Source organism: Lynx rufus, unplaced genomic scaffold, assembly GCF_022079265.1.
Source record: "Lynx rufus isolate CCGP_SWC_20201006 ecotype Redwood Valley unplaced genomic scaffold, mLynRuf1.p SCAF_18, whole genome shotgun sequence".
NCBI classification, from domain to species: Eukaryota; Metazoa; Chordata; class Mammalia; order Carnivora; family Felidae; genus Lynx; species Lynx rufus.
In genome coordinates, this window is record NW_025814832.1 from 38862010 (window position 1) to 38886103 (window position 24094).

At 39.6% G+C, this 24094-nt stretch overlaps 2 protein-coding genes across 4 annotated transcripts in view; one reads left to right on the plus strand and one right to left on the minus strand.

Moving 5' to 3' along the window:
- Positions 1 to 1849, minus strand: part of DDX42 (DEAD-box helicase 42) — a 38797-nt gene extending 36948 nt beyond the window's left edge. The window contains exon 1 of the mRNA XM_047081625.1: positions 1728 to 1849. The gene's annotated coding sequence lies outside the window, so the exon portion shown is untranslated. The remainder of the gene's footprint in view (positions 1 to 1727) is intronic.
- Positions 1850 to 2478: 629 nt separating this feature from the next.
- On the plus strand, positions 2479 to 21912 carry CCDC47 (coiled-coil domain containing 47). 3 transcript variants are annotated; one of them, XM_047081632.1, is made up of 14 exons: positions 2479 to 2665; positions 6933 to 7059; positions 8410 to 8678; positions 9344 to 9451; positions 9945 to 10119; positions 11723 to 11844; positions 12070 to 12135; positions 14700 to 14801; positions 15001 to 15111; positions 15777 to 15862; positions 17177 to 17235; positions 17555 to 17664; positions 18055 to 18222; positions 20205 to 21912. In XM_047081632.1, the coding sequence occupies exons 3-14, from the start codon at positions 8415 to 8417 to the stop codon at positions 20283 to 20285; spliced, it is 1452 nt and encodes a 483-aa protein (XP_046937588.1). In that variant the 5' UTR covers positions 2479 to 2665; positions 6933 to 7059; positions 8410 to 8414; the 3' UTR covers positions 20286 to 21912. The 3 variants fall into 3 exon arrangements, with proteins under 3 accessions (XP_046937588.1, XP_046937586.1, XP_046937587.1); XM_047081630.1 differs by lacking the exon at positions 6933 to 7059; XM_047081631.1 differs by lacking the exon at positions 2479 to 2665 and having other exon boundaries at positions 6930 to 7059.
- Positions 21913 to 24094: the final 2182 nt, after the last annotated feature.

Below are 24094 nucleotides of genomic sequence, written 5' to 3' on the forward strand. Positions count from 1 at the left end.
GAACATCTCACACACTATACACTGGGCACTATACATTCTTAAATTAGAATCTATACAAAACCCAAGAATTTCTTCATATTCTTCTAAAGCCAAATACGAGTAAATTCTGGTTACATTTATTCTGGAAGCCTTTTTTCCCTCTCTGTTAGCTTAAAAAAACTAAGATGATCATATGAATTTGATAAAATTAGAATATAAAGAAATTCATTTCTCTGTGAATTACAATAAATTGTAACAACGTAAGTCAGATCATACCACTCCTCTGCTCAAAAGCCTCAGATGATTCCCAACTCAGGCAGAGATAAAGTGAAATCCTCATAACAGCCTAAGAGCTCCTAGTTGTTCTGGCGCTCCTCCTCCAGATCCTCCCTGACCTTCTCTCCTACTACTCCTTTGCTCACAGTGGTCCAAAGCACAATGGTCTTCTAACTGTTCCTCTAACAGGCCAGCATTGTCCTCTTCAAGGTCTTTACACTTGCTGTTCCCTCTGCCTGGAACCCTCCTTTCCCCAGATACTACTGGGCTCACTCCCTCATCTACTTAAATATCAGCTTGTTTGTACTGATCTCCCTGACCGCCCTATTTCAAAATGCAATGCCTCCCCAACCTTCTTTCTAGCCCCCCCCTTTTTAAGCCTAAATCCATAATCATCTTCTAACATACAGTATAATTTACTTATTTATTTATTATCTCTCTTCCCCCCACTATAAAGTAAGACGCAGGACGGCAAGGGTCACAGACGTAGAACAGTGCTAGAAAACAGGCACGCAGCAAATGTCAATAAAAATATTCCTTGAATGAACTGCAGATTAGGCCATATAATTCCCCTTCTAGGTAAAGGAACATACAACATACTTTTCCCCTCCCACCGCTGAAAGTCTAAAATTTAATTTTTGTATGAAACACATATTGTTCACCTCCTATGTGCCAGAACTGAGCTTGGTTCTGGAAAGTTCAAGTGAATTAAGACATAATATCTGCCCTTTAGGAGCTCCAGGGCGTGCATATGGAGAATGGACATAAAGATATCATTTCCAAAAAAACCCAATATACAACTAGAGAAAATTAAATGACCACCTAAACAACTGAGGAGCAAAGGGGGAATCACCACTAAGGTAATAAGGAAAGCTAGGATTCCCCCAAATACTCGACTGGTAGGATAGTTCCTCCTTATAGTATTGGTGTGTATGCTTGCAACTCCACATAAATTATTTACTCGCATCAGATAAGCTCTTAAGTAGGCCGCAAAAAAGTTTGTGCGACGATAGTGATGTACTCAAGGCTGCACAAAGATCACTGTTTCTGTCTTCCTATTTGGCAACTTTTGCCTATCGGGTCTCCCCGATTTGGAGGCTTGCATCTGCCAAGTGCTGCCGACTTGGGTAAGAACCCTCCTTGTGGCTATCCCTGCCCAGAGACCGGCACCCTGCAAATCCCTTTCTTAGCAGGACGGGCGGGCGCCGCCTCCGGAAAGCCGCCAACTGGGCCAGAATGAGAGTTACGGGAGAAGCGGGAGCCGTGGGAGGGCAACGAGGTTGGGGAGGACCCCTAGAGGCCTCGGCCTCGCACTCCCACCCCTCCCGGCCCCCTGGGTCTCCGGTGCCCCAAAGCTCCGCAGACTCTTTGTTAAGCGAGGCCGCGGTTCCCTGCCCCTCGCTAGGCCCCGCAGTTGCCTCCAATGGCCCCGAGGGGTAGCGACCCTGAGTCCAGAACCTCCTCGCACAGACCTGCTGCTTTGGCTGCAGCGGCAGCTGATACTACCGCCGACGCGGAGAATCCCAAGGCCAGAGGACGCGCGGTCCAGGCCGCGTCCGCCGCGCTCCTTCCTCTCCGCCCCCTTCACCACCGCCGCCGCCGCCTCCGCCGCCGCCGCTTCTCGGCCCGTTGCTGACCGGGGGGAGGGGAATGCAAAGCTGACATGCGCAGTGCAGAGAGAGCGGGCCGGAAGGCGGAGCCTCGGGCTACGGTTCCCGGAAGGCGCCGCGGGCTCCGGACCTTAAAGCTCCAGAACGCCTCGCAGAATTTCACTCTCCGGACACTGATGCTTTGAGGGGGGCAGTGCTTGTAGCCCGAGAAGTGGGCCTACGGGTGAAGAAAGCGTAGCAGTGATAGCCGCCTAGAAATCTCAAGAAAAGGCCTTGGGCGGAAACTACTTATACATAAAATTGTGGACTCCCTAAACTCTGGTCCTTTTTAAATACGACCTAGGCAACATTTCTCTGCATGCCTCTAGCCACGTGGTCCCATAGAGCATGGCCACCTTTAGCTTCCGGAGCACCAGCTCAGAGTGATGACAATTTGAACCCTAGTGGAGAGGGTTGGGAACAGCGTGGGCGGTTCCGGCCAGGGGGCCGGGATTATGTAATTTTCCCAGCAGCCCCACCTTGTCTCAGCTGGGCGGGGGAGGAGGAGGTCTCGCGCGGTTCCCGAGGCTGCGTCCCGCCCCCGCTCCCCAACTGCGCGCAGGCGCGGACAGTCCGCACGCATTCTACGTAACGGATAGCGGAGGGTACGTGAAGAGTGGCTCAGCGTGACTGAGCTACCTGGTACGGCTGTGTCCTAGAGGGATCGGGAGTGGTGAAATCTCGGTGATCGCGCAGGTGGCGGCCGGGCGGAGAAACGACGGCTGTAGGAGCGCTTGGCTAGGTTCTAGCCGCCGGTACAGGTAGGAAACGGGCCATGACGCGTTAGTCGGTGGGGCCGGGCCGGACCGAGCGGTGACTTTTAAGTTGCGTGGCCTACTCCGGTCCTGATTCCCACCCAACCCCCCTGTCAGGCTCAGGGTGACATGGATCGCTCCTTCTCACCTCTGCTGACCTTAAAAACAAAAGACAAGCTTTGCCCACACCAAAGCCCATTTTCTTTTGGTCTTCGAGGTTGGAGTGATTTTAACGGTTTTTGAGAACTTACCCGCAGAGCTGTGGGCAGATGCCAACTAGAAGGGCAAAGTTACAGGAAGCTTAAAGTGTGCAGCAGGAAGAATGGAGTATGGCCGTTGGGATGAATTGACTCTCCATGGAAAAACCCTGGTGGTTTAACAGAAGCAACAATTTCTGTGGCCATTTCTAACATAAAAGTATTTTTATCCAACGGGTGTAAAGAGACACGGGAATGTCTGCATGTTTTCCAGAAGTCTCATAGTCTGGCAGTTGTCAGAAAGGCCTAATCTGAAACGACAACAAGGAGTGATTTCTCCACTTCTTCCTCTTTGGTTTTTAAGTCCAGATCCAGTTTTGGAGAGACTACCGGGTGAGCTAGCAGGAGATAATCAAATCAGACTTGTTAGTGCTTGTGTTCCCTGCCCCAGGACTCTCAGGACTGGGTGGCCTGGCAGGGAGTTGTGCTTTTGAGAAATGAAATGACAGGTGCAGCTGAGAAACTTCTCAGAGGGAAGGCCAAGGTATAAGTGACTTGGATAATTTTAACCTAAATAACCTTGAGGCGGCTTGTTACAGTGCTGAGTTTTCTTCAAATGTTTCTATGGTGTGAACATTCTAAGTGGAAGTTCAATTGGAAATGATCAGACTTTTTGGCAGTTAAGCAAGTTGACTATGCTAATGTTAATCTTTATTTGCTTCTATTTGAAAAAGTATAAAACTGGGATCTGAAAAGGGAAGCACTAAAAGTTAAGGTTTTTAAATCTTAAAGGGTGTTCCTAAGGCACAGGGGAAGGAAATAATGAGAACTCGTATTTAATGAATACTTTACATGTGCCAGGCACATATCTCCTGTAATAGCAACTACAGCCCTATGAGGCATGTAGTGAATGGATATCCCTTTTTTGTATGTGAGGAACAGGGAATTTTAAGTAATTAGTTTAAGATCATATGACTTGTAAATGGTAGGGCTGATGTTTTAAACTAAATGTAACTCCACCAAAGTACATACTCTTTTTCATATTTCTTCCAATTTTGACTATGATAAAGATAATTAAAGGAAGCTAACAATGTTTGGAGACACATCACAAACCTCTTTTTTTAAATTTTTTTTTTCAACGTTTTTTATTTATTTTTGGGACAGAGAGAGAGCATGAACGGGGGAGGGGCAGAGAGAGAGGGAGACACAGAATTGGAAACAGGCTCCAGGCTCCGAGCCATCAGCCCAGAGCCTGACGCGGGGCTCGAACTCACGGACCGCGAGATCGTGACCTGGCTGAAGTCGGACGCTTAACCGACTGCGCCACCCAGGCGCCCCCACAAACCTCTTTTGAGGTTGGTGTTGAGAAGGCAACTATGTTTTTCCATAAAATGTCCCCTGGTGCTAACTTTAAAGATCAGATATTGGAAAGGATTAGCCTGTCCTTTATGGCATTTCTCAAATCATTTGTGCCTTTCAAATTTTATGAACTTTGTTCAGTTCTGAGTATATTTCTTGAGCAGCCTTGCATTGCAAGGTATTAGGCAATAACCTTTGATTGAACTGATTCCTTTAATAATTTACAGTGTTGTTGGGGCACCTTGGTGGCTCAGTCACAAGAGCATGAGACTCTTAATCTCAGGGTCATGAGTTCAAGCCCCATGTTGGGCATGGAGCCTACTTAAAAAAAAAAAGAATTTACAGTGTTGTAAATATGAGATATAGAATATTCACTGTCCCAGAGCACCTTGAAAGAGTAGTGCATCGGGACACCTGGGTGGCTCAGTCGATAAAGCATCTAACTTTGGCTCAGGTCATAATCTCGCAGTGCATGGGTTCAAGCCCCGTGTCAGGCTCTGTCTGCAGCTCAGAGCCTGGAGCCTGCTTCAGATTCTGTGTCTCCCTCTCTCTCTCTGCCCCTCCCCTGCTCACACTCTCCTTTCAAAAATAAATAAACATTTAAAAAAAAAAAAAGAAGAGTTGTGCATACTCCCTTTTGCCACCACTCACCCTGTTAGTACTAAACTCCCTGCATTCTGATTTTCATCCTAACCACTTCCCTGCAGTTGCCAATAATGATTTCATTGTTAGCATTTGGAAATTTCTGGTCCATATCTTACTTGAACTTTCTGCAGCAATTGAAACTGAGCTCTGTTTCCTTCTTAGAAATATACTTCTCCTTTTGATTTCTATGTTACCTCTTTGACCAGAGTTTCTTCTTTTTCTCTAACCATTCCTTACTTTCCCATTCCAGTTCTTAGCTGTAATGATATGTTTCAAGAGTTTTTGGTGCTTTAAAAAAAATTTTTTTTAATGTTTATAAGTGGGGGAGGGGCAGAGAGACAGGGAGACAGAATCTGAATCAGGCGCCAGGCTCTGAGCTGTCAGCGGGGCTTGAACCCATGAACCATGAGATCATGACCTGAGCTGATATTGGATGCTTAACAACTGAGCCACCCAGGTGTCCTGGTGCTTTTTTTTTAAACCTAACTCTTAATACTCCCTGGTGATCTCATCCATTCCTGCACCGTCTCTGTTTGCATCTTAGACTTGTATGCTGAACTCCAGACTTATATTTCAAATATAAGTATTTGAAATACTTATATAAGTATTATATACAATACTTACACAATGTAAGTATTTCAAATACTTCCTTTTCTCCCTCTCTAAAATAAGTTATACTTTTTGTAGGGATTTTGTGAAAATCAAGAGATAAATGTTAATCATCTAACATACTGCCTGAACATACTCCAGACTTTTCAACAGGTAGTAAATTTAATTTATTGTCTTCCCCCTCCCGCTTTTTTCTTTATCTCAAGGATGACTTTGTCTGGCTAGGAATCAAGCCAAAATTTGGGATCACCCAGATTTTCCTTTCCCACATTCCCTACATCCCGTCACTGTATGCTGACATGTATAATTCTTAGTACCTGTCAAATCTGTTTTCCACTTCATTCCCAATACCACTGCCAGTTCAATCTTATCTGACTATCTCAACACTTCTACTTTTCCAATTCTTCCTGTATATGAGCTGTCAGGGTTAACTTGCAAATCTGATAGTGCCACTCCTACCTAAATCCTTTAGGTGATTCTAATTATCCAGACTTCTTAGTGTGGTATTTAAATAAGGACCATCATGATCTGGCTCCTGCTGTCCTTTCAGCCTAATTTCTCTGACTTGGGTCTACAAACCCAATGCTCTATCATACCAGACTTTAAAAGACATTATTTCAGGAGTCTGTGATATAGCTGTTCCATAGTCTGCAGCACCTTCTTTCATGCAGGAACCATGCTTTTAGTTTTTAAGAGAATTTTTTTTACAAAAACACATCATAGGAAAAAAAGAAAAAGTAAAGGCAAAATGCTCATTATTTTACCATACAAAATAATTACCTATATTTATGTCCTTCTGAACCTTTTTGGTTTTGTGTATGTGCTTCTAAAACAACAGGTTTCTCGCTTCATTTGTAACGATTTTTTGTTTATTTTTTTGAAAGAGAGTGTGTGAGCAGGGGAGGGGTAGGGAGAGAGGGAGAGAGAAGAATCCCAAGCAGGCTCTGCACCATCAGTACAGAGCCCAATGTGGGGCTCATGACCTGAGTGGAAATGGAGAGCCGGACACCTAACCGACTGAGCCACCCAGGTGCCCTATTTGTAATGATTTTTAACGGACAAAAAGTAAATTTATTTTTTGTATGTGTCCATAGTTTAACCTAAGAGTTGCAAATTTTTTACTATCATAATATTGTAACACATATCCTTGAAGCTAAAGTATCATGCAAATATATGATTATTCAGGAATCATGTTTTACTTCTCTTGCCATAGTTAATCTGATGTGGTGATATGTTCAATGAGGGTAATTTGATTAGATATGGTAGGATCATCTTCTGAAAAGCAGTAAAAGCCAGAGGAGTTTATAATATTCTGCAGGAATTTGTTAGCCTTTGGTGGTTATTGAATTCTTAGGTAACAAAAGTTGTATTTTAGGAAGATGATACAGTTTTTTTGGTAAGAGAAGTAGGGAGCGAGTTGAGATGGGGAGACCATTTAGGATAATACTTTGATTGTTCAGCAGGTGATGGTAACTTGGATTATCATGGTGACTTTGGGAACCAAAGAAGGAAACACAAGGATTAGATATGTCACTCTTTTCAACAAGTTAAGACTGGAAAAATGGGATTGATATTAATGGAGAAATTCAGGTAACTGTTGATTTTGAGATGATCGTCAGGCAGTAATCAGACTGCAGCCTGAGAGGCAGACTGTTTCTGTATAGCCCATTAAATAAGAATGGTTTTTTTTTTTTTTGGTTTTTTGGGTTTTTTTTTTTTTTTTTGCATTTTTAAAGGGTTGTTTTAAAAAAGAATATGCAATGGAGACCAATATGTTGTTCACAGAGCCTAAAATGTTTATTATTTGACCTTGTACAGAAAAAGTCTGTAGGACATGAAAATGGATGTGTCTGTTAGAAAATTGGTGCTATAGGGCTGGTGTTTAGATGAGAGATGAGGACTGAAAGTACAGCCTGAATAGATTTGATGGTTTAAATCTAACTACTTTTCAAACTCTAGATCAAATGTTCTCCTTTTTTTGGTAAAGCCTTACCTGTTTGATAAGATGATTTCATTGTCCTCTATGTTTTCATATCATTTGGCACATTTTTGTCACAGATCTGATTTCATTTTATTTGTTGGTTCAGAAACTTATTTGGGTGGTGGAACATCTAGTGTTCTTTTTAGAAAGCTGTGAAATACTGATGAATTTAATTCTATTTATTTAATTACTACTTTAAGTAAGTGATATAAAAATCATAGTCACTGGCCTACATTTGAGAAGCCACTTGAGAAGTGGTTCATATGGTAGGGATTCTGGAGACATAACTGGGATCAAATCATAGCTCTATGCCACTTGGTAGTTGTGTTACTTAGTGTAACTAGTTGTGTTACTCTGCCTCCTTTTACTTGTCTGTGAAATGGGGATGTTAATATGTTACTTTCCTCAAAGGGTTGTTATGAGGATTAAATTAGTTGCTTTTTGTAAAGCCTTTAGGACAGGGCCTAGAACTTTTGTATATTAAACATGTGCTTTGATTATTGATGTTCAGATATCTGGATACACACACAGTTGATCTAAGGATGAGTAGCTTTTCTATCCATGTATTACTGCTAATAGATCAATAGTTGGATCTCATTCTTATTTCATTATACCACTTCCCAGTTCCTATATAAAGCTTTATAGGCTCTCAAAAACAAAACAAAACAAAACAAAACAAAACAAAACTTAATACCCAGTGTTAATGGAAACCAACCTAAAGAAATTAAACGACTTGTCCAGGATTTAACAGATAAGTAGTGACACAGTCCAGACTAGTACCCAGATCTCTTGACCCTCACCATTGCTCTTTATATAACACTATTTGAAATGAATAGTATTAAATTTTTTTAAAGCAGGAGAGAATCATAGATGTATTTTTTATTACAAAATTTGGTATGTGCAGAATGGCTGTCCATTAAGGGTTTTTGTTTTTTGTTTTTTTTTAACTCATTTTTAAGGTGCAATGAAAGCCTTCCTTGCTTTCTGTGTCGTCCTTTTGGTGTTTGGGAGTGTCTCTGAAGCCAAATTTGATGATTTTGAGGATGAGGAAGACATAGTGGAATATGATGATAATGACTTTGCTGAATTTGAAGATGTCACAGAAGATTCTATTACTGAATCTCCTCAACGGGTGATAACTACTGAAGATGATGAAGATGAGACCACCGTGGAGTTGGAAGGGCAGGATGAAAACCAAGAAGGAGACTTTGAAGATGCAGATACCCAGGTGAAGTTCTTTTTCTTGATGTCTTAGGAAAGTGAAAGCATGGGAAAATTTGTAACTGACACTTCCCCTAGACATTAAAAGTAACACCCAGGGGTGCCTGGGTAGCTCAGTCAGTTAAGCGTCTGACTTCAGCTCAGGTCATGATCTCATGGTCTGTGAGTTCAAGCCCCGTGTCGGGCTCTGTGCTGACATCTCAGAGAATGGAGCCTGCTTCAGATTTTGTGTCTCCCTCTCTCTGCCCCTTTCCCGCTCTCACTCTGTAGAGACAGAGTGAGACACTCCCTCTCTCTCAAAAATAAATAAATGTTTAAAAAAAAAAAAAAGTAACACCACATCTAGGGAGTGATATCTTACCCTCTGGTATCTTTATTTTTGTTTGGTAGGTGGAACTCTTCTAAATGTTTTTGGTAGGTTCCCACCTTTTACATTGATGGAAGAATGGATTGTATTTTTCTCCTATGGAGAGCCTGGCTGGAAGGGGTAGTGAATACCATGTGTGGGTGGGAATTGTATCAGAGTTGAAATGCCCGGAGAGTTATCATTTGTTACAAACATGTGCTGCTGCTTACATGTTCTGTTTTCCTCTACAAATACTGCCTACAAAAATGAGATGCAATTGCTGGCCACATTTGTAGGGGGAAACAGATTGTGCCTCGTTTTTGTAGGAGGGAGATACGGAGAGTGAGCCATATGATGATGAAGAATTTGAAGGTTATGAAGACAAACCAGACACTTCTTCTAGCAAAAATAAAGACCCAATAACAATTGTTGATGTAGGTATACAGGATTCTGAATTCCAAACTAACCAACAAAATATCCCAGAAATATAACTAGTGACATGTAGCTGGTGTTGATGTAACGGTGGGAGCTGTGAAAGAGTTTGTCATCAATTCTTCTGATAAAACCACACCTAGAGAAGCAACCCCTATGTTCTTATTCTGGCCCTCCTAGTTTTATTTATCGAGGAATGGTAAGACTAGAAACTGGATTTTTTGGGGTGGGACTCAGAATCAAGTTTAATACAGAGGGCTTTCCAGCTTTTCATTCTGTTTGATTGTTCTCACATTTCCTTAAAGAATCTTTTTGAGGCTGACCTAGAAAACAAAATGGGCATATTTTTCAAAGTATAACCATGATCAATGACAGTTATCTAAATTATCCACTTCTCTTTATGGGTTTTTTTATTCTCCTTTATCCCATGAGTTGGATGGACTCCATCTCCTTCAGCCTCAGCCAACATTAAATGGAATGATTGTTCATCTTTAGGTTCCTGCACACCTCCAGAACAGTTGGGAGAGTTATTATCTAGAAATTTTGATGGTAACTGGTCTGCTCGCCTACATCATGAATTATATCATCGGGAAGAATAAAAACAGCCGCCTTGCCCAAGCCTGGTTTAACACTCATAGAGAGCTTCTGGAGAGCAACTTTACCTTAGTAGGTAAGTTGGGCCAATACAAATCCAGCTGCATGCTCGAACACCACCTGGTAAGAACTCTTTGTTGCCCTCAGTATAAGCCTCTAACTGCTTTCATGGACTGCTGAAGAGGATGCTTTTTTTTCCTCAAGGATCCCATTTTTATTAGGTTGCATGTACTGAATTAATTGCATTTATGAACTAATTTTCTAATTTTTCATTAGTCAGTAAGGAATTTTGACATTTTAGGTAGCTTGATAAATGCTTTCAGTTCATCTTTTAGAAATTAGAAATCCCTTAGAATTCCCTCAAGTTCTGGGAACTTTAGTTTTGGGTCCACTGAGAAGGTACGTACTAGAGTACCTTAGAGGAACCCCTGGACTTGTGTGGCCTAGAGAGTAAAGTGAACTCAACCCACCTTCACCTCAGTTTGACCTTTCAAACTTTGTTTCCTTTCAGTAAGCAAGTAAGTATCTATCTGCTCAGCTCTTTAGCAGATTGCCTTTTTGTTATATTAGGTCCTTTTGCATACATTGTTTCTTATTTAATCCTTGTAACAACACTTATTTGGAGTCCAAGAATGTTACAATTTGTCTAAGCTAGTACATTGCAACATGATACTAGAACATAGTCTACCTGCTTTCAAAGTCTGTGCTCTCTCCACTGTACCATAGTATTTCGGAGTACTTTTTGACTTGGAAATTAGGAAAAAAAATAAACAGCCTTTAATGCCTTCCACTTCCCCTCATGTGTTTTCATTTGGTGTGTCAGTCTTCTTTACCTTGTGAGGTCGAGCAATTTCTTTTGTACACTTAATGGATTAAATGAAGGGAGGAAATGATTGGAATTTGAGGTCTTTCTAGATCTAAAATACAACTCAATGCCAATGTTACCATGTTGCTGTTGGAAAAGCAAATTTGGTTAAAGTTAATCCATAGGATACACAAGAGGGAGTGGTGAATAGTTTGTATTAATGGTATTTTTTATTTACTGCATAGGAGTTTCTTTTTTGTTAGTTTTAACTTTTGACAGACATTTAAACTGACTTTGCTCCATTTTGTATCTAGTTCTGAGGCATTTATATTCCAATCAGATCATCATTAATAAGTCATCTTGAGTCCATAATTTAAAAAAAAATTTTTTTTTAAGTTTATTTATTTTGAAAGAGAGAGAGCAAGCAGGGGAGGGGCAGAAAGAGGAGGAGAGAGAATCCTAAGCAGGTTCCATGCTGTCCGTGCAGAGCCTGTGAGATCATGACCTGAGCTGAAACCAAGAGTCAGAGGCTTAACTGACTGAGCCACCCAGGTGCCCCTTTAAGATTATATTTTTAAGTAATCTCTACACCCAACATGGGGCTCGAACTCACAACCCCAAGATGAAGAGTTGCATGCTCTACCAACTGAGCCAGCCAGGCACCCTGGAGTCTAGTTTTTTTTGGTGGAGACAATAAAGAATATTAAAAGGAATGATGCCCATCTGTTGTAACATATGTCCAAAGAAGAGTTCTATAAGATAGCAAAGTATTGCTTCACTAAAGGTATGATCATTTGGGGGTCAGAATGGAGGAAGATGTGGTGATTAGGCCCCAACATTCTCAGTGAATCACATTAAGTGGGTTTACCCCTAGGGGATGATGGAACTAACAAAGAAGCCACAAGCACAGGAAAGCTGAACCAGGAGAATGAACATATCTACAACCTGTGGTGTTCTGGTCGAGTGTGCTGTGAAGGGATGCTTATCCAGCTGAGGGTAAGTACAGAATTTCTGGTACAATGTATATCTTTAATTTTTCTCCAGTATGATTCCAAGCCCAAATTCAGTGCCTTATCCTTTCTTTTTTGACTAAATTAGGTCTAAAAATCATCTTTCTACTAACTGGTAAATGTAGAGTATATTTGATAAAACATGTGATTCCCCTCTCAAGGTCTTTTCTTTATAGTAATAAAAGTTGCAACTATTCCCTTGTTTTCTCAGTTCCTCAAGAGACAAGACTTATTGAATGTCCTGGCCCGGATGATGAGACCAGTGAGTGATCAAGTGGTATGTATTTTTAATAGTTTTCTATGTATACATTGAATTCTTAACTTCTTAGAGTCTATTCCATTCCTTGCCTGGATTCTGTTTGAATTTCAGGCAACTTGTATCCCTTGCCAAAAATGGACCTTTTTCTATTTCAACAGATTACCTTCTACTTAGGGTGCCAACTGTGAGAAGTGGGAACATGTGCTTTTTGTAGGGAAGGAGATAATACTGTATCACTAGGTAGGTTTGCTGAGTCAGCCTGGATGATTGGGGGGGGGGGTATAGTTGTCACAGACAGTTTGCCCTCATGTCTTACTCTGTGTCTTGTGTATGCTTTTATCTTGACAGCAAGATGGGTTTCTTTTCAAATATTTTTTGCTTCAAATAATACGTCTTTGGCTGAATGACCTTAAATTGTGATCTGGGGACCTTATTGTTTGGTATACCTTCTTCCCTTTATTTAAATCAACATGTTGATCTGCAGATTGTGTCCTTTGTCAAAAATGCCACATTCCCCCCTCTCCATTCATTCAATAAGTAAGTGCTGCCTCCCAATGCTACAAGAATCCAAAATATAAAAAAATACAGTCTCTCATATATACTAGTAGAACAAGAAATGGCTGCATATATGTCAAAATACAAAGCAGTATTTGGTTAACAATTGCTGTATAAGTAATATAATTAGATACTTTGAAATGTCATTGGATTGGGGTACTTGGCTGGCTCAGTCTGGAGTGTATGACTCTTGATATTGGGGTTGTGAGTTCAAGTCCCACATTGGGCACAGAACTTGCTGGGGGGCCGGGGGGGGAGGTCATTGGCTTGAAACTCATTTTAAAGGTCTCATTTTTAGTTGCAAATCTATCTTTTATTCATTTAATTTTTCTAATATGGCCACTGATTGTTCAATCTACTAATTTTTAGAGACTCATCAGTTAAGAGTCCTGTCATTCTTTCTCCTACTAGTTACCATCTGATTAGGTAGAAAGGAGGAAATTTTGCTGCATCTTCAGCTATCTTTTTGTGGAAATTCTTCTTTAGAGTGTTGTTTTAATCCTTTTCAGTTCTTCCCTGAGGTAGATTTAATCTCTTTTCCCTCAGCCAGCAATCATTTTATCCCTTTTTTTCTGCAAAGATAAACAGCCTCACCAAACATGATTTTCTATATTTTTTAGTCTTTTTCCTGGGTTTGTTTGTTTTTTTTTAAGGTGTTGTTTTGTGTAATTTCTGCTCAACAATGGAAAAGCAGAAAATCTTTCCTTTTATAGCTGCCATCTTGCCAGGTCTTTGCTATATTTCTGTACTAACACTTCCCTTCGAAATACTGATCATTTTTGGCCCAGATGTTTTAAAATATGATTAACATGACAAATAGTGTCATGTTTTATCATACCAGACTCTTTAGGTTTTTTTAGTTTATCTCCCTGGTCCAATGCAGTTTATTAAAAACTATTTACCTATCTCTGTGGTATTTTCCAACATGAACAAGCAATTCTCTGATTGTCCAGATACCAGCTGTTTATGTCCAGCAATTCAGTTCTATTCACTTCTGATACTGTATACTTGGAGTTAGTGCCAGATTCCACAAGTTAAAAAATCTCAGTGCCATAAGACTGCTCGCACTTCAGATGCCAGTTGCAAGTCCCAGGCCATCGTACTTCTGATTACCTGGCTATAAATCAAGAGTTCCTTGGCTCAGTTGGTAGAGCATGGGACTCTTGATCTTGGGGTTGTGAGTTCAAGACCCATGGTTGGATATGGAGATTATTTAAAAATGAAATCTATTCAGGAATAGCCACACGGAAGAGAGGCATCAGGTAAGGTGTGGGGGTGGAGGTGGTGTGCAGAGCTTCCAGGCTCTCTTTGGATTGTACTGCCCTCCCAGAAAATCTAAATGTTCGGCAACTTGAAGTTCTAGAGCATGGGGTCCTCTTCTCAGGGTCATTTAGGTGGTTGGCATGGGGCGCCTGGGTGGCGCAGTCGGTTAAGCGTCCGACTTCAGCCCAGGTCATGATCTCACGGTCCGTGAGTTCAAGCCCCGCGTCAGGCTCTGTGCTGACTGCTCAGAGCCTGGAGCCTGTTTCCGATTCTGTGTCTCCCTCTCTCTCTGCCCCTCCCCCGTTCATGCTCTGTCTCTCTCTGTCCCAAATAAATAAATAAACATTGAAAAAAAAAAATAGGTGGTTGGCAGAAGTCATGTCCCCATGGTTGTTAAGTTCCCAGTTTCCTACTGTTGCCAACTGGAAACCATTCAGCTCCTAAAGGCCATTCTGCAGTCTTTGGCACATGGTTCCCCCCATAAGCCCTTTCCCACTTCAACTTTTTTCTTCAGCTAGGGCCCTGTCCCTTTTGAGTTGAGGGCTCACTTGGTTAGATCATTCCAGGATAAAGTCCCTTTTGACTAACTCGGTCATCTAATCAGCAACCTTCTGCCACACGACACAACATAATCATGGGAATGATATCCATCATTTTCACAGGTTCCTCCCATTCAAGGGGAGGATGTACACACCAAGGGGTGGGAATCTTGGGGGCTATCATAGGAAACTAACAGGTGAGTTTTGTAATTGTTTTTTTTAAAGCAAATAAAAGTAACCATGAACGATGAAGACATGGATACCTATGTATTTGCTGTTGGCACTCGGAAAGCCTTGGTGCGACTCCAGAAGGAGATGCAGGATCTGGTATGTTGTTCCAACTAAATACATGTAAAACTGTCCCTCTTTATTACATAGACATTCAACTTGAGGGCATAGGGTATTTAATCATATCACTTGAATCGTTAAGCACCACTTTGAAAGAGGTCAGAACATACTCTCTTGAGAAAGAAAGTTTGTTTATAATAAAATGTCATGTCTTATCTTCAATTACTTCTTTCTCTAGAGTGAGTTCTGTAGCGACAAACCTAAGTCTGGAGCAAAGTATGGACTGCCAGACTCCTTGGCCATCCTGTCAGAGATGGGAGAAGTCACGGAGGGAATGATGGATACAAAGGTAAATGCAATAGAAGACATAACATTTGCAGACCTCAGCATTTACAGGTCACAAGTCCTTCACTTTATGACAATGCTATTCCTTTCCCTCAAAAACATTAAAATACCTTCTTTAAGCAATAGATTAGTTTGTCAAAAAAGATAGCTTGATTAGTCAAGTAAATCTCTCTAAACCAAGAGCAAGTTATTCCTAGGATTGCTAGTGGCTTTCAAGTTTTTTGTAAAAGGACTACAATATTAATCCTTATCACCATGGCATTTAGTCCATTTTTTTTTTCTATTGATTGTGGAATGGTAGTAGCACATCTCAGTATCTTAAAAACACAGAGTAGCTTAAAGACAGTTCTCATGTAAGTTCAAGTTGATGTGCTTATGAAGACTCCCCTGAAACTATTTTAGATTTTATCTTCATGCTTTCATTCTTGTTTGGAACATTATTTTGAGATGTATTTTCAGCTGTTCAATAAGAAATTCAATCATTGGTATGACCAAAGAAAGATGCTATTTTCATCATAGACATCCCTTATCTTAAATTTCATTTTTTAAAAGCTTTAACCTTAATGCCATTTTGAAAAAGTAAGGATGATTAAAAAGTGAATATCTTTATGAAAAAAAGGGAAATGCATCAAACCCTACATAAAAAAAAATTTTTTTTCTTTATTTCAGATGGTTCACTTTCTTACTCACTATGCTGACAAGATTGAATCCGTTCATTTTTCAGACCAGTTCTCTGGTCCAAAAATTATGCAAGAGTACGTATGAGATAAAAATATTGAAATTAACTGTCCCCGCTAGCTTTCTGTGTTGAAACACCCACAAGGTGCTTCTGCAGTTTTTCTTGTCGAATGAGGGAAGTTGATGACAGGCATCCTAAGTTTTCCTTTGCTTGGACTGCATGTGTCATGAAGGTAACTGAAAACCTATGGGAGACAAGCCTCCCAGTTTGCTGTGTGTCACCGAATGTATGCACCAGCCGCTCAGTGAGGTGTATGATAATCTTACAGAATGGCAAATACTAAGAAAATGTAATTGCTAATCTCTTTGTCCTTTGTAGTCGAGATTTTTCTTTCCTTTTTTAATTTCTAATATGAATCTGTGATGTTTGACTTATGTTTGATTGCAAGTCTCTGCATTTTATAGTTCATGGCCCTTTCTGGCTTCCTTCTTTGAATAGTTCAGTGATTGTATTCTTTCGTGGTATATTATCAGATGCTGTCAATGTGATAAGAGTTTCTGGCTTTAGAGTAATACTGTTTGAATGTTCACATTCAGGACCCGAATTTGTTTGAAATCACATCCTGTCTCAGGAGCGCATACTCATTTAAGTTTACCCTTGGTGTAGAATTGGTTCTGACCTAAATTTTTGGTTAGGGGCTTCTCTCTCATAAACTATGGAGTTGGGTTAAAAGCCAATCCAGATTTTAGTTGCGTGTCAAAATTATTCAGGTCCTTATGCCTCTGGATAGTATTGCATCATCCTTGCTTTGCTCAACTTAGTAACAACACTGTGGGCAAAGTATCACATTGTGACATTCATGGAGCCTTTTATGTGTGGGGGAAGAGAGGAGGGTTGATAGTCAAAGATTACAAAGGAATCTTTGGTGAGTAGGAACTAAATTCTGTATGCTATAGTAGGTCATTTATAAATTTATTCTGAGCCCTGACTCAAAAATAAGATGTTTCATTATAGGAAGATAGAAGTTGGAAGTAAAACATAAAAATCCATCAAAATAAGTACACATATTCTTTAAAATGCGGGCCTCATACTTAAATACAAGCTCATTTCTGGCTCCCCAGGTAAGAGGAATATATCCCGCCTGGGGAGCATCACTGGAATTCCCAGGTGTACAATGAAGATGACTTGGGAATGCATCCATTAGATAGACGAGTGGACCAGGGGATCTGTAAAGCTCCTTCAGGCTTTGAGATTCTATTCAACTTTGGGATGCCAAGCCAAATACTGTGCTGATTATTTGCAGGTATCTGATCATCTAAGTGAATTGAGTGACTTATGTGAATGGAAAGTATCTTTCTTATGTTCTAAAATAGCCTTTCTTTTATGACAGGGAAGGTCAGCCTTTAAAGCTACCTGACACTAAAAGGACACTATTGTTTACATTTAATGGTAAGTGTTCTGTGCTTAGCCTGAGTTCTTCATTTTCTGTGAGACGATCTTAAGGAGAGTATTGTTCCCTCCTAAAAGCCACAAAAACTTACCTTAAAATTACCTCCATGCCTGCTTTTTGGTTTTTGGGTTTCTTCAATAAGAGATCCTTTTATTTATTTTAATTTGTTTTTTCCTGCTGCATTTTAGCTGCCTAAGACACTTAAGGAGAGAGGAGCCTATTTAAAACAAAACAAAACAAAAAAAACCACCAGAGTTGGGTGACCCAGAAGTATTAATGCTGCCATTAACTCAATAGGTAAATGGCTTTGTTTTCCAGTGCCTGGCTCAGGTAACACTTACCCAAAGGATATGGAGGCTTTGCTACCCTTGATGAACATGGTGATTTATTCTATCGATAAAGCCAAAAAGTTCCGACTCAACAGAGAGGTAAGACCCACAGCCTTTATTATAAGTTGGCACCTTTTATTGTTATTTTCCCCCCAGGGGAGTCAGTGAGCAATGATTTCAGTGATTATATCTTTGCTAGTTTGCTAGTTGACTTGAAAGTACTAAATGGGAATAGTTTTTAAAAAAATACTAACGGTCGTCTGGGTGGCTCAGTGGGTTGAGTGTCTGACTCTTGATCTCAGCTCAGGTCATGATCTTGTGGTTTGTGGGATTGAGCCTCACATTGGTCTCTGCGCTGACAGCTCCTTCTCTGCCTCTCTCTCTCAAAATAAACCAACTTAAGAAAAAGAAAAGTAAAAGAATACTAAAGGGGACTTGAAATGGATTGAAATGGATTTCTTATGAAACACTTTGTTTCTTGGGGAAAAGGGCAAACAAAAAGCAGATAAAAACAGAGCTCGAGTAGAAGAAAACTTCCTGAAGCTAACACATGTGCAAAGACAGGAAGCTGCACAGTCTCGGCGTGAGGAAAAGAAAAGAGCAGAGAAGGAGCGAATCATGAATGAGGAAGATCCTGAGAAACAGCGCAGGCTGGAGGTAAGACTTTTCTTCTCCCTGCTTAGTGGTAAAACTAGGATTTATTAGGATACCTATTGTGCCATATTGACTGTTAAGGTAATTCTGTGTAGGAATGTATACAGACTTAAAGGTTTAGCATTTTCTCAGTACTTGGGATATTATTAGTTACTTGATAGCACTATAAAGGAGAATAAATTATCCTTCCTTTTCAAACCATCTTAGATTGAGTCTGTGATCCTGGAGGATGATATAAATGATCCTTTCCCCAGCACAATCCCATTTTGAAAGTTCCACTATGATTTTTCAAGCCAAACACCTAACTTAAGTAGAAAGAAATTAGGAATTTTAATGGAAGCCAGCATGTGTCCAAATACATCTTGTTTTATGAGATTTTTAATTTGATTATAGAATTAGACAATTCTAATATTTTTGTTTGTATTTTTGTTTTCTATTTTGTATGTAACCAAAATCTCAAACTCAAGAGCTTTATAGGTTGTGGTATGTTTTAAACATCAGCACAGTCTCACATTTTTTTTGAAATAAGATGCCATAGTCCAGCTCTAAATTTTAAACCTTGTGAATGCTGGTCAAAAAAAAAGAGAGAGAATAAAGTTCTGGGAGATGTGAATTCTAATGAGTATAATCTCGAGAACTGAAGAAAATCCTTAGAAATGAAGGAGACCTGCTGCCAAGAAGCAGTGAGGCTGCTGAGGGGCACTGCAGTTGCAGTGGTGTCATTAATGCCGTTGAGTACAGTCTCCAGGATACCACAGGCCTCCTCCCATTTTATCCTTTCCACCATTTTTCATTTGATTTTGTTTTCCTATAAAAGCAGTGTTAACGGGACACTGGGTGGCTCAGTTGGTTAAGTGTCCGACTCCTGATACCAGCTCAAGTCGTTGCTTTTGCCGTCATGAGATTGAGCCACACATCAGGCTCTGCATTGACAGCACAGAGCCTGCTTGGGATTCTGTCACTCACTCTCTCAAAACAAATAAATGAACATTAAAAATAAAAGCAGTGTTAACAATGATGGTTCGGTTCTTTGGGGTACTTACACAATAGCACAGCTATGTTTGGATAAACATTCAAGCTTCCCACTGCTGCACTGGTAAATAGTTTTTCCTTATCTAATGTTGAAACCTAACATAGTCAAAAGTTCGCAAACCACCAATTTTACAAATCACCCTTTGAGATGTAATTTGTTATGCTGTCAATAACTGTCCATACTACGTGCTTCTGTTTTCCCTATTCCATATCTTCTCAATCCTCTACCAACAGGGGAGTATATTTCTCAGCACATTTCTACCCCAAACCTCTAAAAATATTAAGTTTGAGATTACATATGAAATAATCTTTAATCAGTTGTGACCCCTAGTAACCAACAGTGAAGTCATACTTTGGCTTGGCCTCTAAGGTTTCCCTCCGTACAGGTAATAATAACCAGTGACTTTTACCACCAAAATAAGGTGTTTGGAGCTTCTTTTTCTCTTTCTATCTAACCTCGTAATTCCTAAATAAAAATAGGATAAAAATTCCCAATTGAACATCACACATCGAAATATTGTGCTTAGGTTTAACATCTATGCTAATAAGAGATGCACAATTAACATCTCTTGTTAGCCTGAACAAACAAGATCTTAAGGTTTTCTGAACTGCAGTACAAATCCTTGGCAGATACACGTAAATGTGATGATAAAAGTTAAGTTGGTGTTTCCCGAGTATAGGAAAAGTCAGTATTCTGATTTACTGCTTAAACGCTGCTTAAGGCTGCTTAAACGTAGTGTTTAATTTCTTTCTAATTTGAGATTTGAGTTACCTTTACTTCATTTCAAGCTAATTTTCTTTAACCACCATAGATATAAGGAATTTTTATAACTATTTTTTCAAATGTTATTTATGGTACAAGCCTAGGTTTTTGAATAATAATATAGTCAGTATTCTAGTTTTGATTTTTTTGTGTGTGCTTAGAACTTTAGATTCCCTTTTTTTTTTTCTAGGAAGCTGCCTTGAGGCGTGAGCAAAAGAAATTAGAGAAGAAGCAAATGAAAATGAAACAAATCAAAGTGAAAGCCATGTAAAGTCATCCCAGAGATCTGAGTCCTGGTGCCACCTGGAAGCTCTGAATTCACAGAGAACAAAAAATACCAGTCCCTTTCTCATCTTAAAGTCCAAACACTCCCAAGTGACTAAGAAATCCTTATTTCATCATCTGTTCTGTTTTTGGAGTTTTACAGAGGTTATAGATGCAAGGGAAGGACTCTGTTTCTGTAATTCTCGTCCAAATAACCAAATTATTTTGATTATTTTATGAAAGGAATATATAAGATTTGTGTAGTGTTAAAATATTTTTAAAATTATAACACAAATCATCAGTGCTTTTAGTGCTTTGATGTTTGAAGAAATATCATGAAGTTTATAGATATATAATTAGATTGTTGCTTTTTGTTTAAACTGGGTAGTTGCAAAGGCTATGAAGACTGACTCTAAACCAAGATTCCACAAATAACTATTGGAATTGCACAATAAACATTGCTTGGTGTTTTCTTCTGTGTGTACATTAACCTTATAAAAAAGTAAAATTTAGAACACTATATGTGGTAGTGCAATTTCAGGGACTCAAAACATAATGTAGTTCAATGTATGTTTTGTAGGTGGGAGGTGCTGATGACAGTGTTATATCTATAGGGTTTAGGATACTTACATGTACATGGAAAATTCTAAGGATAGGTAGTACAGGAGCACAGTTTCTTCCTTACCTGATACCATGAGCTAATGATAATGTGAATGCTGTATTTAAGTGGGTGTATGTTTTCCTTGAGTAACAAATGCATGAAAAATTAACTGCTTCACCTAGATCAGATCAGTGGTCTATGTGAAGTCACACATGTTTTTCCTTCTTGGTTGTTGCAAACTATTGGATGTTCATAGAGAAGCTCTATTCTCTGTGTATGGCTGTGTCCCTTTGCTTCTCCTTCTGCTTTTATTTCTTCCACAGTTGAGGCTGGGTATGTTCTTTCAAAGAAATAGCCATGAATATGCATAAATATACTTTTAAAAATGAGCTTTCCTAAACTATTGAGAGTTCTTTCTGCCTCTTGAGGAAGGAACTCTTTGAGGAGAGGCCCATCTATCTGCACGAGCATTTAGCTTGTTCAGATTTCTGCATTTTATAAATGCTTCCTACTAAGAAAGCATTTTTTAAGTCACTGCTTGTACCAGGTAATTTTTGCTGGGGATGGGAAAAGGTTGGGTTTTTTTGGTGGGAGAGGGGTGGGTGGATATTTTTTTGTTGATGCTTTATGTACAGGTGTGTTCTTAGGCAATAACAAGTTGCTGTGAAAACAGTATGTGCTGCTGCCTTTGTAACTGCATGGAAACTTTCCACATGGGTTTTTCTCTAAGTTAATGCAGAAATGTGTAAACTGGGAGATGCAAATGTAATATTTTTTTTAACAGTTCATGAAATTAAGTTATTAAAATAACAAAAATAACATTTAATTACTTTAATGCTATAGAATTCTAGAATTAGCCTTGTTTTACAAAGTTTAAAATAGGTTTTAGAAATCAAAGTTGATATGCTTAGCTATCTTTTGATTAATAAAAGCTTTCTTAAAGTCCCACACATTTGGACCATGGCAGCTAATTTTGTAATTTAAGCATTCATATGAACTACCTATGGACATATATTAAACTAATTGACAAAAATCTCAGAGTGCCGCCTTTACTTTTCTGGGGTTGCCCTATTAAAAGTATAAGCCCATAGAAGTGTTCTTTCTGTTCCACAGAAGTCAGCACTGAAATGCTTTTCCTTCAAAAGAGTTGGCCTTGATATTAATCCCTTAGTTGTTACCAGTTATTTTTAGAATGTTTTCTATTTTTAGAGCCATATATATTATTAACGGGCTCCTCAAAGTCCCCCCTCTTTAGTTAAGGCACCATTATCTCTTTCTCCTATAAATGGGAGAATATTGTTGACTGTCACACACTGGAAAACCATTAAGCCCTCCTTTTCTGCATTGCCTGGGCGCTTAGCAATGACAAAACAGGCACTGGCCGGGAAGATAAAGACCTGGCTTTAGTGCCAGCAAAATCAATACTAAGCCCTTGACTTTGGGCAAGTCACTAGCCTCTTTGAGTCTCTGTTCTGTTCCTCTTCCTAGAAAGTAAGGATAGTAATTATTTTCTTTCCTACTCCATAGGTAGGTCAACACTAAGAGGTAATGTGTAAAATTCTCTTATAAACTATAGCACTTTAAAAATGTAAGGTATCATTGTGTCTCCCTCTCTCTGCCCCTCCCTGGCTCACACTCTCTCAAAAATAAACATTAAAAAGAAAAAAAAATTTTTTTAATTAAAAAAAAAAGGGAGCACCTGGGTGGCTCAGTCGGTTGGGCGTCTGACTTCAGCTCAGGTCATGATCTCACGGTCCAGGAGTTCAAACCCTGTGTTGGGCTCTGTGCTGACAGCTCAGAACCTAGAGCCTGTTTCAGATTCTGTATCATCTAGGACTATTCTCCAAATGGTGTATCTTTGCTTTACTCTCTTTTGCTTTCCTTTATCCCAATGGAAACCAAGCAGATCTTCTCAGAGTTCTCTAACTTTAGCTGCAAAATCTGACAGGGTATTTTGGAATGAGGCGTGGATGATATACATTTCTGTTTCCTTAGTAATAGAACCTTTCCCTGTCATGCACTGGCTGTGAAACTCGTTTCTTTAGATGGGAAGTAGACCAAAGGAAAACACTGATTGGTATTTCATTCCACCTGTCCAGTGGGAATAGTGAAAATTATTTAGAGCAGTGTTCTACAGTGGATTTATTGGTTTTCGTGGGACGAGTAAAATACTGTATTATCCCAGATTCTCTTTCCTTACTGTTCCTATTTCTACTTATCTTGAAGGATTTTAAAGGATGTCAAAGGGAGGAGGCAGTTCTACCCAATAGGAGTGGCTTCTAGTACAGACTGCTAAAACAATAGTGAAAAGTATTACTTTTCTCCGTTTCTGGAGTTTGGTGACCAGCAAAAGATTTATTTGCATTTGGAAGAAAGTGTAATGTTTTAATCTTTGGACAAGCTAAATGCCATCTTCTCAGCTCCATTAACTGAGAAGTAATACCGATTTCAGAAGAAAACTGACTTTTTTTTCCTAAAAGGCAGAAACTTCCATCTACCGTACCACTTTTAATGGCTATTGTGTTTTCATTTTCATCTTTTAAAATTAACTGCCTTCTTTAACTTCATCTATTTGGTCTTATCCAAATAGTATAACTTTTATTTACTTAAAAGACACCCAAGCCTTTTTAAGTGATTAGTTCTGTGGAAGTTACATTTGGAAATCAGATAGTTCATCTGCCTAGGTTATTGTATCAGTTTTGCTTGAGGGAGAACTCTTAACTGCTTTCCTATCACATTTTGAACTTAAGTGCTCAAATAGCTTTCTTCTGCATCTTTTTTTTTTGCATGTAACTGTATCACTTAGAAAATTTGTAGCCAAGCTGGAAGCTAGTTTTCCGCTTTAGGAAAGAGCCCTGGGTTTGTAGTCAGGGACCCTGGTGCGGTCTTAGTGTTTGAACAAGTCTGTTTCCTCCCCTATAAGTGGGCATTATCCACTCTTCCCCCTTCTGAAATGGCTCTTCAGAGGACCTAACAAACACCATGTATAATGTGTTTTGACGTATGAGGTGTTCTACAAGTTAAATAATCCCGCCCAATTTACTAAAACCAAGTATCATGAGCATTTCTCTCACTTGAGTATTCTAGGCAATTGGTTTTACCTTACCTTTCTTTCTAATCATTTATCTTGAAGAGGCCATTGCGCTTAGTTTAAACTGGATGCGCAGAGTTCAAAGCAAAACTTGCCCATAACAGGTCAAAAGCAAAGCAGGAAG

Coding starts and splice junctions, on each gene's coding strand:
- CCDC47 (XM_047081632.1), top strand. CDS start 8,415: ATGAAAGCCTTCCTTGCTTTCTGTGTCGTCCTTTTGGTGTTTGGGAGT. Junction 17,236..17,554: donor ACTATTGTTTACATTTAATG/GTAAGTGTTCTG, acceptor TTTGTTTTCCAG/TGCCTGGCTCAGGTAACACT. Junction 17,665..18,054: donor AGTTCCGACTCAACAGAGAG/GTAAGACCCACA, acceptor CTTGGGGAAAAG/GGCAAACAAAAAGCAGATAA.